General features: G+C 36.4%; 1 protein-coding gene across 7 annotated transcripts in view; it reads left to right on the top strand.

Annotated features, from left to right (window-relative positions):
• Window positions 1–17,696, top strand: part of ADCY7 (adenylate cyclase 7) — a 62,560-nt gene that overhangs the window by 31,105 nt on the left and 13,759 nt on the right. For all 7 annotated transcript variants that reach the window (XM_027467199.3, XM_027467196.3, XM_072043767.1 and 4 more), the window contains 14 exons: window positions 255–455; window positions 2,475–2,636; window positions 3,432–3,581; window positions 5,736–5,884; window positions 6,205–6,316; window positions 7,598–7,725; window positions 7,977–8,135; window positions 11,658–11,790; window positions 12,986–13,171; window positions 13,287–13,330; window positions 14,277–14,357; window positions 15,152–15,224; window positions 16,008–16,105; window positions 16,833–16,917. In XM_027467199.3, the coding sequence (XP_027323000.3) occupies window positions 255–455; window positions 2,475–2,636; window positions 3,432–3,581; window positions 5,736–5,884; window positions 6,205–6,316; window positions 7,598–7,725; window positions 7,977–8,135; window positions 11,658–11,790; window positions 12,986–13,171; window positions 13,287–13,330; window positions 14,277–14,357; window positions 15,152–15,224; window positions 16,008–16,105; window positions 16,833–16,917 (1,761 nt within the window). The remainder of the gene's footprint in view (window positions 1–254; window positions 456–2,474; window positions 2,637–3,431; window positions 3,582–5,735; window positions 5,885–6,204; window positions 6,317–7,597; window positions 7,726–7,976; window positions 8,136–11,657; window positions 11,791–12,985; window positions 13,172–13,286; window positions 13,331–14,276; window positions 14,358–15,151; window positions 15,225–16,007; window positions 16,106–16,832; window positions 16,918–17,696) is intronic.

The raw sequence follows: 17,696 nt of genomic DNA, 5'->3' as shown, positions 1-17,696 counted from the left end.
CAACAACAAAAAGACTAGTTTGGGAAATTATGATGATGAAACTGGACAGACAGGGTACCTAGGATAGTATTTATTGTTATCTTTGTGTGTGAATACCAGAAAGTATTAATGCTGCCACAGCTTGACTACTTAGGAATTCAGCTTAGCATATTTTAAAGCTAATTAAACTCTTTCCAGGACTGTATAGATGCATTTTCCGTCTTTACTAAAGGAGAAAGCTAGACCAAACATAACATTTCGTTTTACTTTTGCAGGACCCAAAAAAGCATCTTGCCTTTATTATTGCAGTATGTGCTGTTCTGGTCATATTTGCAGTCATGTACTTACTTTTATGTATCGAATCCCTGTTTCGGAGATGGCTAACGTTATTTGGAGTTATGATTTGGATTTGCTTCCTAACAATAGGATATATTCCTCTTCTTGAAAGAGAAAAAGATTTTTTAGCATGGGAACAGGTATGTATTTCCTGGTAATTCATGTACCTATACAGAACTGGTCAGTATATAGAGATCTACTTGTGTGCTTTATTTTTTAAGAACATTATAACTGCATAATATTTTTTCTTGAGATTTAGGTTTACTTTCCTAAATTGGTTTTATTGGTTTATATTGTGGCCAGTTTTTATTTGTATTCTTCTGGTGGTGAAAATACAGTTCAGCTAAGAAATTTGGATAACTGCATAAATTTATGCAGCAATTGCATCTCTAAGTTGTAATTTTAATTCTATTTAAGCAGGTCAAATACTAATTATTATGAATTCATCTTGAAGAGAAATTTTTGTTAATAATGCTTGCTTTGTTAATTTATGTGTGTCACAGTGGTGTTCAAGACATGTATTAAGGATTCTAGAACTGGGTGTGCCCTAGGGAGCAGTTTTTCTATCAATGGGAGAGGTGAAGTGAACAATAAGAATTAATGACACATCCTGGCATAGCTGGGTGCGGTTCAAGTTCATTACTTAGTATCTCTGATCAGAAGACAGACAATTTCATGATGCCAAAAATATCATAATCTGTAGGAAACTCCGCCTAAACTTTCATAATGTAAACAGAAGAGTTTTTAATGAAATAAAAATGAGTTTTTATCTTGTTTTACTGACTCTTCCCCTTCCCCTCTTTATCTCAAATAAAGAAAGATATAAATTATGAGTTAAACAACCAAAATCTGATTTGTATTATGGCCTCGATCCAGCATCAGTATTTGCAGTTGCTATTCAGTATTTTTTGACTTAAGGAAGAAGATGCCGCCTTAGGAAAAAAACCAAAACTTACTATTAACTATAGGTACAGTCATGTAATGAAGCAAGATTTGGTTTTGTTGCTTTCTATGCAGCAAGTCAGTGCCTTACATTGTTGTAATTTGGTAATAATGTTGATTTAAAACCAAAAATAAGGAGACCATAGATTAGAAAGCAGAAGTGAATAGGTGAAATCCAGAATTTTATCACAAGTTATGAATTTATGACAGATTGAGGCTAGTGTTTAAATGCAGGTATGACCTTTGCTTGCCTGTGCTTATAAAAAATAATAATAATAATAATAATAATTACACAGCATTCAGAACAGTCTGATAGGGTTGTAAATAAAGTAGAAAGATTTTTAGTACAGCTCAAATAGTAAATATGGATGTGAAAAGGTTACTTTTTTGTTGGATGAAAACCTTTATTTGTTTGTTTGCTACTTTCTGTCCCAGCCAAGCAATCTGCTTAATTCTGGCAAAGCATTTAAATGTTGTCTGGGCCTTGAGACTTCCTTGAAGGAAGCTGATGTCTGGTACAGCACAAGTTTTATCTGCAGTGAAGAGACAGACCTGAGCCAGGAACGCTGCAGTATTTTCTTCTGATCAGTCTCATTTAGTTTCCATATGTAAGAGCTAATCTCTATAACAAATCTGTAAATATGGATATAAGTTCTGTAGATGTTCCTTCAGATCTGTAGCAGTGTAGCAGATCATTGGGCATTTTGTAAAATTTGTGCAGTTAAATAGGTAGGTAGTGGCAATAGGGATTATTCTCTTCTGTCAGCACTGGGAAGTATTTATCAAATATGGAGCAAATAAATGCGATCTGGTGGTTTTAGGATTAAAATACTAACTTGGAGAAGGTGAGAAATTTGTTTCTATTCAGTTTTGCTATCTGTGCAATGTGCTCTTCCTGATACATAATGTATCAGGTGCATCTTCAGCTGTAATGGATAAATTAAGGATAAAGAGCAAGGACAACTGGAAAAATTAAAGGTGATATGTCAGCTAAACCATTTTATCTATGAATCTATAGCTGCTAATTCCTCCAAAGATTGTAGGGTTACTTCCCTCATGTTTTTAACTGTGCTTTTGAAATGGCAATATTTTATTGTTTGGCTTGAAAATATACAAGAATGCTGCTACTTTCCTTCTTCTTTAGTGATTTTTGGTGAACATGATAACATGTAAGTGTGTGTGTGTGTCTCACTATTTTTATTTTTTTTTTCCCAAAGGTGCCATTCTTTCTATTCATAATCTTCACAGTTTATACCATGCTACCTTTTGGAATGAGAGATGCAGTTATAATTAGTGTTCTTTCTGCTCTCTCCCATATTATCGTTCTAAGTGTGTTATCCAAGGATTCTCAGGCAGACAAGAGATCCCTTCTGTTTCAGGTAAGGAGAAGCTACTTGGGTAAGAAATTAAATATCCTAGTCATATTACCACTTGATACTGGCATAGCTATCCTGTTTAGATAAGTACCAAACGTCTATGCAATTCAAGGATTTGGAGCTTGGACCAACATCTGTTTTGCATGCTTTTATGAAAATATAATTATTTTCATTTGTCATGCATTTGGGTTTGCTGACCTGCATAGAAGAAGCAGATTTATTTATTTATTTTAACATGTTACTTAAAATACAACAAACTTTGCCACAATCTTTCTTCCCAATCTGTGCTGTTTCAGATGGGTCCTATCTTACTTCATCTGGTACTGCCTACTGGGTGGATCAAAAGGGCCGCTGTTGCCCCTGGGAGTGCTACAGGTGCCTTTCAGGGTTCCCAAAGCTTATTAATTGGGTGTGTTCAAAGCAGCACCCCAGCTCTTTTGCAGATGATGTCAGACTTCACACAGTATGCTGATGCGTGAGTTTGTTGGCTGGATTATCCCTAAACCAAACACTGGTGTCTGCAAATGAAAGTGTTAAGCGATACAGCAGAATTGTCTTTTACATTGTACTACTGTACATTCGTACAGGAATGCCCATCACCTTGTAAGTTAGTTTATATTTCCTAGGCACATCCTGGCTAATTGAAATGCTATGATTTTTTGTGTAACAGGGTAAGGGGAAAATTAAGACCTGCGACTACTTTTTTTATTTATTTTTTTTAAGGGACTAGTAAGTGTGTGTATTGGTGAAAGATCAGTGGCTGTTCTGCTGTAGGTAAATGTTGTTCTTCTTGTGCAGGTACTTGCCAATGCTGTCATTTTCCTTTGTGGGAACTTGATGGGTGCATTTCATAAGCGGCAAATGCAGGTTGCTTCATGGGATTTGTATAGGTACACGTTAAAGTGCATTCAGGTTCGAATGAAACTGAAGATTGAAAAGAGGCAACAAGTAAGTGAAATAATTCATGTTATGAATTGCTTGTTTTCATTTCTAAAGTTGGTGTAATTTTATCAGGTTTGTGACTAATGCCTGTTGAAAGGCTAGGGCTGATCTTTGTGATACCTACTTAATGTCAAAAGTTATGCCATTAGTAACAAAAGAAGGAAGTTAAAGGGAGGAAGCTGTTCTGTGTGGCTTGTCTGTATGAAAATCACAATATTTGTAACAGGAATGTAATTTCCAGTTATTTCAGTTAACTTCTTTCCTAGTATAAGAAGTTAAAGGGACTGGTAACTTAAAAGCAAATGTCCTTAGTGTCCTGACAAATACTTGTAAGGAAGTTTCAACAGTTAGTTTTGTGCTTCCCTTGGTCATGCTTTTGTTTTGTAATTCTGCAATATTTGTTCTTTTATTTTCTTGTCTCACAAAGTCTTTCTTTTGCTAGAAGGAGAAAATTGAAACTTAAGGGAGAAAAAAAAATCATATATAATTTATAATCATACTCCAAAAAACATCATAATGTATTATATCTCTAAACTCCAGCAGTATTTAAAGAAGTAGGCAAGAAACATGAGTTTTCTACTGAGGAAGGACTGTAAAGAAGTATCAGTTGAAACTAGTATGCCTTTCTTCTTTTATCCTGGTATAAATTGGGTTAAGGGTTTAAGCTGGCAGCTGTAAAAGGCTGATGTGTGCTGAGTTCTCTGCCCACAAGTTACGAGATGAAAGGAAGGGGCTGAAAAGTGACCAACTTGGCTGAGTTGAAAAAAAAAAATGGCACACTGCTGGTGCAGCATGTCCTCTGATGATAGGCGTGTGATATGAGATGACAAACCTGCATGAAAACCCTAGCAGAAGTCTGTTCCCTATACAATAGCCAGGGATGTCTTTAAGCAGCTTACACAAGCAGTGTGCTTTCTATAACGTCTTTGGGCGATGTGGTAACTTGCATGCCTTCTGTGGTTGCTTGTTTGAAATGTAGATGAGCTTAAGTCTACGGACAGTTTACTTTTCATCTGTGTTGTAATTTGTCAGACAATTCTGATCTGCCTTTTTGCCACCCACTTTTTCCCAATGGAAATGATGTGAGAAATGCAGGTCAGGGCTCATCATCGCTTTCTGGAAAGCTGTATAATGTGTCAGTATCAAACGGCCCCGTTACATTCAGCGGGGCTCTGTTGGCTTAAATTGGTCCCTAAAGTCGACTCCCGTAATACTAGAACGCTAGGGGAGGGGATGAAGTAGTTTCTGTTTCTGGGAGGCAGCCTCAAGCCAAGCTGCAGCCTATGGCTAGTTTAGTCAAGTACTTGACAGACCCCTTCTTTCTGCTGTGATCCCAACACATTTATTTCTGCCAGTAGGTGCTGGTTAAGCAACCCTGGCAGCTTGCTCCCATCTGTGTACTGCTGCATCCTTTGCTCAGAAAAAGGGGACAAAGATTTAGTCAAAACAGGCAGAGTTTTACTCAGTTACACAATCTGGCTTTGCTGGCAGTGTCGTCTGAAAAAGTTTCTGCTTGTAGTAGCTCCACACAATGTTTTCTCTTCTGTGGTGGCTCTTTCCATGGGGCAGCGGAGCCTTTCCTGGGCTAAAACTACTCTCCTTTTGTCTTCTGCCCAACAACACAGTGCTCTCTTCTTTCATGAGCAGGCTTTTAAGACAAAGCCAGCAAAACATGCAGCGCACTGAATAGTCAAATAGTATGTAAGTGGTTTGTAACAAGTCTTTATTCTCACTCAGTTCAGAAGACTTTTGTTTCAGTGGCATCAGTTTCTGGTCGGTTGAAGGAGTTTTGTATCTGCTGCGTTCCCAGCACTTGAGGTTCTCAGCTACTTATTTCAGCATTTGTGAATTCACAAGGGTTTTTAGTGCTGCATAGATTACTAGCTATAGAGCGTGAGATTTCATCAGATTTTTATCAGATGCTAACGTAATCCTGAGGTTGGTTGGGAAAAAAATAATTTATCTAGAAATTGTAGTAATACTGATTTATTTATTTAACTTTCTCCTGTTTCATACTTAGGTGTGACATCTAGGGCACAAGGAACAAACCAAAAAAAAAACAGCAACCCGTGTAACCCACTTAAATGTAAAATTGAAGAATTTGTATCATTATGAAAATGAAGAATTTTGTATCATTAATTTTTTTTGCTTCCCCTTTAGGAAAATTTGCTTTTATCCATACTGCCGGCTCATATATCTATGGAAATGAAGCTAGCAATCATAGAGAGACTGAAGGAAACTAATGATAATAGGCAAATGCATGACAACAACTTCCACAGTCTGTATGTGAAAAGACACCAAAATGTAAGGTAAGTTTAATTTCCAAAGTAGTTATATTGACATAAGCTGCTAATTTTTACCAGTGCATGTTGTCCAGTGAAACTAAAATTCAGAGGTAGACTTCCAGGCTGAAGTGGACTTCTTTCCTGTCGTTGAAAGATAATCTGTCCCAAACTCATGTGTGGCCTTCTAATGAGTTGAGATACTTGAGCCCCCCCCCGCCCCCCTTTTTTTTTTTCTGAGGGAGAAGTGTTTTCCATTAAATGCATTTTAATATTTCAGCTGACTGCGGAATAGACATATCTTCATATATCATTTATTTATTTATTTTCCTTTTGTTCTTGTGTAGCATTCTCTATGCAGACATTGTGGGATTTACTCGCCTTGCCAGTGACTGCTCTCCTAAGGAACTAGTAGTAATGCTGAATGAACTTTTTGGAAAGTTTGATCAGATTGCAAAGGTATGTGTTGCAGTTTCTTGTAGAGTGGGATTAAAGACTACTTTCATTCAGTTAAAATTCAGTTGTTAAAACTTCAAGTACCGGAAAGTAAAAGTTTCATATTTTCTATATTGTATTGAAGCAGCTATTAAGAAATCTTGGAATAAATCATGCCATCGTAGTTGCCACCAGCTTTTTATTCTACAGTAGAAGTTGGGATTAAAGACATTTGGTAATTGCAACTGTTCCTTGGGTACAGATTTAAGATTTTGAGTGATATGCTTGAATTTCTGCAAATTGCACTGTTTAAAAAATATTTGGATTTAGTGAGTCAAGATCTTTTGCAACTCTGTGGTTGGGCTGTAAGAAGAGATCGCTGCTTTTTGTACTATTTTTATTCTGCAAGGAAATATTCTCAGTCATCTCTTCCACAATATGAGGACGTTGTAGGCTCCAAACTAAGTCCATGGCTAACCTGGATGCTTGGCTCGATACTAAAGTCTACCAGCTCTAACCTAAAGGTACCCCAGAGATCTCTGAAACACAGAAGTACAGGACTGTCTAAGCTTACTTAATCAGAACCTATGGAGTGGCTTCAGATGTTGGAGAATGATGTGTTCTCTTAAGGCTTGGACTGATGAGTGAGAACAGCTTAGTTTGATAAATTGTCACTGACTTGGGCTGGTTGTAAATTGTAGTACTTCAGAGTTGATGGAAGAATTGCTGAGCTGTTCCCACAGTAGGGATGGTTGCGCAGGTGAAGGTGTCCCAAATTAAGCTATCTCTCATCATCAGTCAAACCCTAATTTCTCCCTAAATTCTGTGCAGATTTTGTGTCGCTACATAATGTTATTTATGAGACTGCCATGAGGAAATTGAAGAAAAGGTGAACAAACCGCTTATTATTCAGGTGTTAATAAATTAAAGGCTAATATTAAGAGAGATAATTAGATTTCATCCTTCAGATGGTAAATTCTTTGACAGTTTTGCACTGCTATAATTTCATTTATAGTTTCTCAATTGCAAACAGTTCCAAGAATAAAGTCAGAAATAAATAAGATTATTTTATTTCAAAAATGCTTGAAGCAGTCATATCTAATACCTTCCAGGTGCTTGGATGCAGAAAATTAGAAGTAGGTTTTGCTTCAAACAAGATTGAATGGAGCCTGACTTCCTCAAAATGGTGTAGACAAGTCCGAGATTTGGCGTCATTGGCCTACCTGCAGTTCACTTTTTTTTGTTGTTGTTTTTTTTTTGTTTTGTTTTGTTTTGTTTTCCTGCTAAATATGTTTAATTTCACAGGAGAATGAATGCATGAGAATAAAAATCCTGGGAGACTGTTACTACTGTGTGTCAGGCCTACCTGTGTCCTTGCCAGTTCATGCCAGGAACTGTGTTAAAATGGGACTTGACATGTGTGAAGCAATAAAGTAAGTACAGCACAGAACACTTTTTAATTGTATAGAGTCTAAGAAGATATTGAATGGAGTCATTCTTAGTATTCTTGTTAACCTTCAAAAAGCATTTATTACCTGTAGTTTGATAGTTATACATTAGATCATAAGTTTGTCTCTTGTCTTTTCACTGGGTGTATGTTAAGAATGAACCCTAATAGATCTCCAGAATGAAGAGACAAAGTCAAAAATGTAAAACATGTAAAACTCCTTCCTTCCTTCCATAGGCAGGTGAGAGAAGCCACAGGCGTGGACATCAACATGAGAGTCGGTATTCATTCTGGGAACGTGCTGTGTGGTGTGATTGGCCTGCGGAAGTGGCAGTATGATGTCTGGTCTCACGACGTTTCCTTAGCGAACCGCATGGAGTCTGCGGGCGTACCTGGGTGAGAACCTTAGCTCTCAGTGCTGGCTCACTCTACCATCACCATTTTCATAATTGTGGCTTATGAGTCTGGAATTTGTAACTGTGCCATAATGCAAATCATCCTAATGGCATGAAGAAAATAGGTCAAATGTGTACTTACTTGAGCAGTAAAATATTAATATTTTCTGATGGTTACTTTTCAATGCGCTATACAATTGTTTTCTCAGGAAAATAACTACTTCTTAAACTCTCCTTCATTTGAGAAAGTTGTGTGGCTTTAGCAGTGCATTTGTTAACTTGTATTCCGTAGTGTAATTTTAAGTTTAGATAAAGAATAGATGCACTTCTTACGTTGACAAGGCAGAGCAGCATATTTACCTGATGTTTCTGTTGACATATAAATCAGGTGGGACCAATTGATCTTAGCTCTATATTCAAACACACCACAAGCCCCAACCCTCAGAAATTAAAATAGACGCTGGTGAGAAGTGGCCAAGCAAGAATTGGGAGCTGTTGACTGTTGTGTATTCTTTCTGCATAGCATTTGCCGTGGGCAGAATGAGAAGCAGAATGAGTAGTCCTGGGTGGAAGAACTGAGGCAAAGCAGTAGTGTAACTTGGTGTGTATTGCTCAGCAGTGTAGGGTGTTGGGCCTGAGGTTAATCTTTTTGCTACCTTTTTGAAGATCCTTATGAAAAGGACAAATATAAATGCTTCTAAAAATAGCAGTACTTTGTATGTTTCACATTGAGGAAAATATTCCTGTTTTCTGATTTTGAAGTTGAATCAGAGATTAGAATTGAGCAAAAATCTTTTTCTTTTCAGTAGTCTGTACAAAAAAGATAATATTACAGGTTTTCCTTTTTCTATTCCTAAATGACACTGTAGTTTTGCATGTTCTTGGTAGCCTGTGCAAATTAATGCTTACTAATGCAATGACGTTCGGAGGTGTATATGTTTAAAAAACATTAAGCATTAAGATACTCGTTTCTCTTGGAAAGTGATTCTAAGCAGGAACATTGTATCATCAGCAATTGTCATCTTATTTGCATGCCTTGAACACTGTTTAGGTAAAATCCTGTAACTTTAAAGTGATTTTCTGCAAAATAGTAAGGGGATATGAGTTCTTTTCTTTCATTGGTAACAGAAACAGAAAACAAACTAATTGGATCTTAGATAACAGTTACAATGCCATCCAGGTTGAGTGTTTTACTGTGATTCTGCATGATGAAACAAGAATATGGAGTTGTAAAATTTCTTTTGTTGGTAAAGCAAACAACATGACTCTGAACATGGCATGAAAGTTTATTTTTTTAGTCATGTTTAGGACTATCGCCTAACGTTAAAAACTGATTATTCCATTATGTTTGTCATGCTTATATTTGATTCTCTCTTTGATTGAAGCTCTTTTAGGTTGGCTTGCTGATTCCAAGATATTACAGTTAATAATTTCTGTAGCTATACATGTCTAGCACTTGCTTTTCACATGTTAAAACTAGCTCAAGGAAACCTTCAATTCCTGGAAAACTAAGCCTCATAGGGAAAGGGGGGATTTATATTTGTTATGTAGCTTCCTCTGTGGAACAGTGATCTGTCTGGGATTCTCCATAGCTTGCAATCCTAGCTAGTTCTGCTCCTTTGGAAGACAGAAGAAATTTTGTCATTGAGGGTTTCATTTAAAATAGGAAGTATATATATTTTAGGCTGCTGTCAATGAAGAAATTCTGAAGACATTTGAAAGGATGCAGAGAAACTTCTCCTTTTATATATATATTATTTCCTTTGACTGAATATCCTCGTTCTTTTCTAGACTAAAAAGAATTTGTATTCATAACAATGTAATACACTGGTAAAGCAGAAAGAACAAGCATAGCATCAAAACTAAAAATGCATTTATGACTATTTCTCTAATGTATATGCCTGAAAAATTGTGATGTGTTATTCTCAGACTTCTTAGCACAGGGAAACGAGAGTGCATATGTTAGATATTGTGCACTAACATTAGGTGCCTTGGTGCGTATTAAAACTCGCCTTTGAGAGGCAACATTAGCAACTTGGAGTCCAGTAAGCACCAGTAACCATTGAGAAGTTGTCAGCGTAGTCATTTAAATAGGAAGACATATACAGTGAGATCTGAAATGTGCTATGATAGTGTGTGACTTTGGGAAAAGGGGAGAGGATTCTTGATAAAATTGGAAAATTATGGATACTAACAAATGAGATAAGTAGAAAACAGGAAACTTACTGCAGTACATGACTGATTTGATGCTCATTTAATACAGACATCACCCAGTATGCTTCGGTTCTGATTGGGGGGGAAAATGATGATCTAAAACAGGCTATACAATTTTAGATTTGAAGGTTTGCCTCTACTACAAAACTGCTTAACTAAGGTAACAATTAGAAAAACCAGTCTTTTGAGACAATTACCAGTAAACAAAACCATGCATCCTCTGTATCCCAAAACTCTTACCTTCTAACTCTGAAAGAACTGAAGAATTTTTTTCTTCCTTGTGGGAAGCCATAGGCAGTGGTCTCCAGGTCTTGGCTAAATTATCTTCAGGTATCCTCTGCAGGATAAGGAAGTTGAGATGGATGGGACCATCTCCTTTCTTTCTGTAGTGCTGTCAGCTTCCATTCTGGAAATGTTCTGCTCCCAGCTCCGTGCTGACAGGCTGTAGGAATGACTGCGCAGTAGTTAACCCCTCAGTGCCAAGGGAAACTCAGAAAAGCAGTGGGAAGATGAACAACTAGAAAGAATATAACAAAAAAGTATTTATTTATCTGTTTATACACATATATGCACATGTAGACTTCTATGAATGTACTAAAGTCTCTTGTTGAGAGATTCTGTGGAAAGGTATTACTCATTATTTGTATGGAAATACATGATTCAGGATACTGGACTAGAGAACATCCAAGGGAAAACATGAGTGGGTACAGACAAGTGCTAGCTGCTCCCATTAAAAGTCTGTTGCTGTTGCTGTGTTACACTCGATTTGTTTCAGTCAGAAAAGACAGACTTTCAGAATTGTCCTGAAAACAACAACAACAAAAACTTTTCCAACTCTTTTCAATATTTTCTTTATCAATTTCTCCTCCCCTCCCCATGTGTTTCCTGCGTAAGGCAGTCCTCCCTTGTGCTTTGTATGTGAACTTTCCTTGTGGCTCTTGCTGTTTGAAACAACCTGCCTGTATGTCTGTTTTGTTAGTCGTTGAATCTCCCGTGATCATATTTCTTCCTGCTTCTTGTATTTCTCTTTGTCTCCGACCGTGTTTATTTCACTTTAATTTTATGCTGGTAGTATCCCAATCTGGAAAGTGTTTTTTGGCATGTTTATTATGAAGGATGTGCCACAAAGATCTGCAGCAATGGATTGCAAATATTGTTTTAGGTACTAGCAGGATTTTGGAGTTGGCTGCCAAAGCACAGAATGGCTGAAAAGCAGAAATGTCAGCAGTAGCCTTTGAAATGTAAATGAGATGCTTAATATGACCTTTCTGTAAATGTTTGGGTCTCTTGTTCTTTCTTTCATTCTCAGCCGTGTACACATCACTGAAGCAACGTTAAATCACCTAGGCAAAGCTTATGAAGTAGAAGAAGGAAATGGACACCTTAGAGATCCTTACCTTGAATCCATGAATATCAAAACCTACTTGGTGGTTGATCCAAGGGTATGTGCATGTTTTTAAACATGTATATTAAAAAAAAAAAATGCATTTTAATTGCATAGCTATCTGCTTTGCATACATCTTTTTAATTCAGGAACAGAATTTAAACATGAAATGAGTCATCTGAATAGCTTTGATTTGGGACTTTAGATCTGAAAACATATCCTATTGTTCTGTGAACTGTCTATTAGCTTGAAGGTAATAAGTGTTACACTGAAATCTCTTACATGGCCTGCATAGAGTCAAAATCTATATTGGGTTATGTATTTGCTTGAGCTGTGTGACTCTCAAATTAAGGTCAAAAGGTGGGATGAAGTAACGAAAGTGCACCTGTACTGTGTAGCCACTTTCAGTTAAAATATTCTCTGTGGTGTGGCTTCTGACAACTTCTTCCTCAGTGTTTTCAATGAGATTCACCTTATTTTCAAGGTATGCTGGTATACAGATAACTGCTGGTTACCTACTTAGGGCCAGATAACCACAAACACATTGGGTATTGATGGTTTGAATTGGCTTGTGGTTGACAATAAAATATTTTAAAAGAAAGAAGAATGAAGACAAACTCCTTTCCTTCAGGATCTTTATGGGAGTCACTTTGAATTATCAACAGCTCAAGCTTGTTTTACTTGTATGTTTTATGTATGCCACAGTGTGCATGCGCGCGCAATCATATACGTTGCATATGTTCTCAGATTTAAGATCTAATTGTTTAAATAGTCCCTACTCACTTGAAGACGCCTAAGGAGGTACTGCTGTATGAGTACTGCCTGGCTGTTCACCTGCTGCGTAGGGATGTCATCTAAGGCAGAGTGTCATTTGTGGGATCTTCTCCTGACCTATGTTTTGATATGCCCTAGCTCAGAAATTGAATATCTCATGCTTCTGCTCTTGTGCTGACTGCGAGGAAACTGCATCTGAGATCCCAGATCTCTCACATCATCACTTATAAACCAGGAAGCTTGAAAGTTGTTTCACAAGTGAAGGCTTGTAATGGGAGCTCAACCAAATTAATTATGTCATGATTTGCTCTAGCCCAAATTAATTAAGTGAGACAAAGGTTGGCTGACACATCGCCAATGAATGTTTAGAGTCCTAGTAAGTTGCTAGATTGTTCTTAAACTACTTAGCTACCCTGAGCTTCATTTGTTTGTAATCTGTATCACTTTCTGTTTTCTAAGTTACTGCATTTTTCTGTTAGTCCAAACAGTGCGTGTCAAATAATCATCTCCCTAAAACAAGAGTTAATGATGGGCTGAAGATGCGAGCATCTGTTCGGATGACACGTTATTTGGAGTCCTGGGGAGCAGCCAGGCCCTTTGCCCACTTGAACCATAGGGAAAGCGTGAGCAGTGACTCTTCCATTTCACAAGGAAGGAAAAGAAAGGTGAGGGTTTAAATAATTATTGTCATCTTAAAAATCTGAACTACTTGAAATCTGATGCTTTTTGAGGCTGAGTTTCTGTTGTTGTAACTTGTTCTTTATTCCTTATTTGGTTTAGGAAATACCTTTGTGTTCCACTGGGCGCCAGAGGACTTCTGACAGGTTTGGTTTTGGTGGTGCTTAGAAACTGTTGTGGTTTAGGAAAAAGCCATTCTTTCTTGAAGGATACAGGACTCCCAGATGTATAGCTCTTTAAGGCTTTCACAAGTTTCTTGCAGCAAAAGCCATTTCTATTATCCCTTCTTGGTGGAGACCTTTTTTAAGTCCTGAAAAAAACAACTTCTTTGCTGATTCCCAGCAGTAACCTGTTGGTTTTTGGTAGTGGGATGATCTTGTTGCTCAAGTACTTAAAGAGCACATACTCTGTTATATTGTTTACCTCCATTATATTACTTAGAAATAATTAGAGGGTCCTCCCTTGCCTAACAGCTCACACATTCCTGGTTTAACCTCTTAGTGGTTAAGGATGCTAATTTTGAGCCCATCTTTACTCATAGCCAGCCAGTTACACTCAGTTGTCAAAGTGGCTTAAATGTCATTTCCCTCTCTTTATTCCTGGGTTTCTTGTCTTTCTAGGATTCTGAGTACTGACATTTAGATGTAACAAGGACACTGTCTTTTTATAGGACTACGAGATAACTGTGTAAGAGGAAGGAGAAGTTAATAGGAATTTCTAGTTTCATCTTTGCTTTCTGATGTTGCCATTATCAGCACTAGAAAGCATACCTTATCTGATTTCTGTCTTGGAGTTTTGCTTTGCTAATGTTTGTTTGTGCTTGCCATGCATTTGACTTTGGTCTATTTGAAAAAGTACATAAATTATTTTAAAATAGTTGTCTGATTTTGAAAGTAGCCAGATGTTATTTTAATGTGTTTTAGGATACATATATTTATCAAAAAGCTGTTTAAATAAGATAAACAATGTCTGATAATCCCACAGTACATAACTTTTTCTACATATTTAAGAAGTTTGGATAAAGAGGAATTGTATCTATAAGCCATTAATTGTTTCTGAATAGCATTTGTGACATGGACTTCATATTCACAGAAATTCATCTCAAAAGGGAAGGATAGAAGAAGATATTTATGATGAAATGATGTCAACCATCGAGGGACTCAGTTCAACGAAGTATGCAGTACTTTATTTTTTTGTCATATTTTCTTCAAGAATAATTTGCATTCACAATTTTAAGTCTAGATAGCAAATTTATTTTTTGAAAACATTACCAGGAGTTTGTCTTGCTCTTTTTTTTTGTTTTGTTTTGTTTACTGAAGTTCTCTTTTTGCTTTAGTTTGCAGTAATAATATCACTATTTTCATTATTAGAACAAGAAGCAAATGGTTAGTTTAGCTGTTCAATGTGATCTGATACTATGAAATAGCAAAAGTACTGCTTTTTTTCTTAGGACTCTGAAATTATGAGGTGAACTGCAGTACAGGGATAGGAAGTCAATATTTGCATTCTGATTATTAAGATAAGATCTATGAGGAAATGGGGTGTAGTTCTGAACAAAATTTATGTATAAAGACATAAATCATAGCAAGGCTGCTAATACTGTAATGTCTGGTAATACCTATGGGCAGTGTTTGGAAGCTGTAAGCCATCTCTAACATTTGATGTTATATGTTCCTATATTTAAAACTTAAAAAAAAAAAAAAAAAAAAAAAGTCTGGGATTATATCTTGTGTGTAACTACCAAACACTGCTGTCTTGTGGAAGTTTTGGATCTGCCTGTCAACATTAAAATTTAGCAGCTCATGTGTCACCCTATGAAACATAAAGACCTTCCAGAGCTGTCAGATGTGTATAAAACCATGGCACCAACACCCTGTGTACTGCAGAGCTGTAACTACAACAGTGCTCTTGCACTCTTCCCTGGGCCTGCTGCATACTTCTTGTAACACGTGTCTCTTTGTATGTAGTCCATGGTGTAGCAAATCTGATGACTTCTATGGATTTTCACTGATATTTGCAGAACCTGGTCTTGAAAAAGAGGTCGGTAAGATCAAAACAATCCTTCTCAGTCTTTATTTTGCACTTCAGAGCAGCATGAGTATATTTGAAACTGTTTTCATTCTTAAACTGGATTCTAGATATGACTGCATACCCAGAGAGGCTTTTGATAACTAATGGGAAGCAGATCTCATGATTCATTTGAGCTGGTCACTCTTCCTTGATAATGCTGGTTATTAATGTGAAATTAAAGGAGATTGTTTCTGACCTGTGGTTAAATTCTTGCCATGAGGGAGCCAGTAGGATTTTAATCAGCTTTATTATATAAAGAACTTATTTCAAAAGTAATGAGAATTAAAAAAATGAAATGTAATGAAAATATATATATATTTTCTGGTTGCTTCATTGCAAGTATAATACCATTATTTGTTAGGTAGAGTTTTCTGTTCTTTGATTCACTGTGCTGTGATGCACCTTACATAGTTACTGGTACACACACACACAAACGTGTATATCTATCTATCTATATATACTGTGTGTATATCCTTTTTTTTGGTAAAATTTTCATCATTTGTATCTGAAGTGCTGATTTACATACTCAGGGGTGGATTTCCCTCTAGATTAGAAATTATTCTTTGGACTGGGCTTTGGACTGTGTTTATATTTGTTCACTGATTTTCTTTTGTTGCCTTTTAGTTCTGTGTGTTTTGAACAGTACAGTATAAATTTGTGTATGCATATGTAATCACAAAGATGTAATAGATTCAAAAAATATCCTGGAATTGTTCTTTATAGTAATCTGATTTGTTATAATCTGTGTTTCAGTATCGCACCATTCCTATTCTAAAACTGAAGAGTTACTTTGCCTGTGCGAGTTTTGTGTTCTTCTGCATTTTCCTGATACAGATGTTTATAATGCCAAAGTAAGTGTCAGTATTTTAATCAATTATAATTCAAATTAACTAATGGTTTAAAAGAAACTCATGTGCATGAAACTTCTTGAAGTCTTTTGGAGTTCCTGAGGGATTATGCTTAAGAAAGATACACTTCCTAGGACTCTCAAAGAGCGCATTCGTATTGTTGGCATAACAGCCCAGATATCAGTATGGAAATAAAATAGAAATATTTCTTAAATACTATGTATGACTGGATATATATGCAGCGAGATGGTCAGTTGATTGATAATTACAGCCAACTATTGTTATAAAATAGTAAGCTTGCTGACTGAGTGAGGAATAGAAAAATGGGTTTATTTGGTTTAAAAAATAAACAATGATCAGCAATCCTTTTTTTTTTTTTTTTTTTTTTTTTTTTTTATTTCAGTTTCTTCTCACATCTCCAAGAAAGCAGATATTTGATGTTTCTGACCTTTATGGGATACTTGCTTTTTTTCACAGCGCAATTTCCATGTGATTTATGCGTGGGGGTAATAGTTCAGGCCCTTAGTGACGGAGTGGAATAATTTAAAGTTATATTTATGCAACAGAGAGCAACAATAACTTATGCTATTTTTATGGACATCCAGTGCCATTAGAAAAGAACAATCTATTTATAATTTTGAGAAATGCTGTTAGCAAACATTAGTCTGACGTACAGTCTGAAAAACATTTTCATTTAACACTTTTGTTTAATGCTTTCTCTTCTGTTTAGAACTGCAAAACTAGGAATCTCCTTTGGTGTTGTTGCAATCATCATTGTACTTATTTTGCTTGTATGCTTTGCTGAGAAATGTATGGTAAGTTTTAAAAAGCAGATGGATATAATTTGACAATTCAGTCTATTTTACAGGATGATGAATTAAGCTGTTTATTTCAATAAGAGTTGCAGAAGCCTGAAACTTTAGGTTACCAGCAGATTGCACTGCCTGAAACAGATTCTCATATTTTGAAGTTCTTACTGTAGTTTGAAATTATTTGAGTGCCAGAATAGATGGCTAGGAGGGAAGAGTGTATTAACACTTGTGTGATGGGGTTGCTTTTATGTTTGTGTTTGTTTGTTTCCCGTGTTTATCCTTAATAGTAATTTTGGTTGTAAATCCTGAGGTTTCCATACTGGAAACAAGATTAAATTCTCAAGGAGTTTGAATGCAAGGTTAGTTTTCATAATCATTGGTAAAGCCCTATGAAAGTTACAAACATATGAATAATTCATTGACAACGATTTCATAGCTGTTAGAATTTGAAATTCACCATAATTCACCATTACATCAATTTTTCATTGCATCATTAAATGTCTGCAATTGCTGTTTAAAAATACATAAAGCACCCTGTAGTGACAGAGTTCAACTGTGCAAAATGAAATAAACTCCATCTCTTCTCCAAGAACTGTCTGGAGGCTGGGGGTTGGAGAGGGAAGGAATTTTAGAGTGTTCCTTACACTCATCAAATCTTCATTGTGTTAGAGCAAGGGTGGGAGAGCATTTTGAAGTTCTGTTGAGATCATCCCACCATCATCTTGTTGCAGACTAATGAGGGTGGTCTTCCAGGAAATCTGTCACAGAAAGGTGGTCTCTTA

Source organism: Anas platyrhynchos, chromosome 12 (assembly GCF_047663525.1).
Source record: "Anas platyrhynchos isolate ZD024472 breed Pekin duck chromosome 12, IASCAAS_PekinDuck_T2T, whole genome shotgun sequence".
Taxonomy (NCBI): Eukaryota; Metazoa; Chordata; class Aves; order Anseriformes; family Anatidae; genus Anas; species Anas platyrhynchos.
The sequence above is the reverse complement of the archived record's forward strand: the minus strand, read 5'-3'. Positions and strand labels throughout refer to the sequence as shown.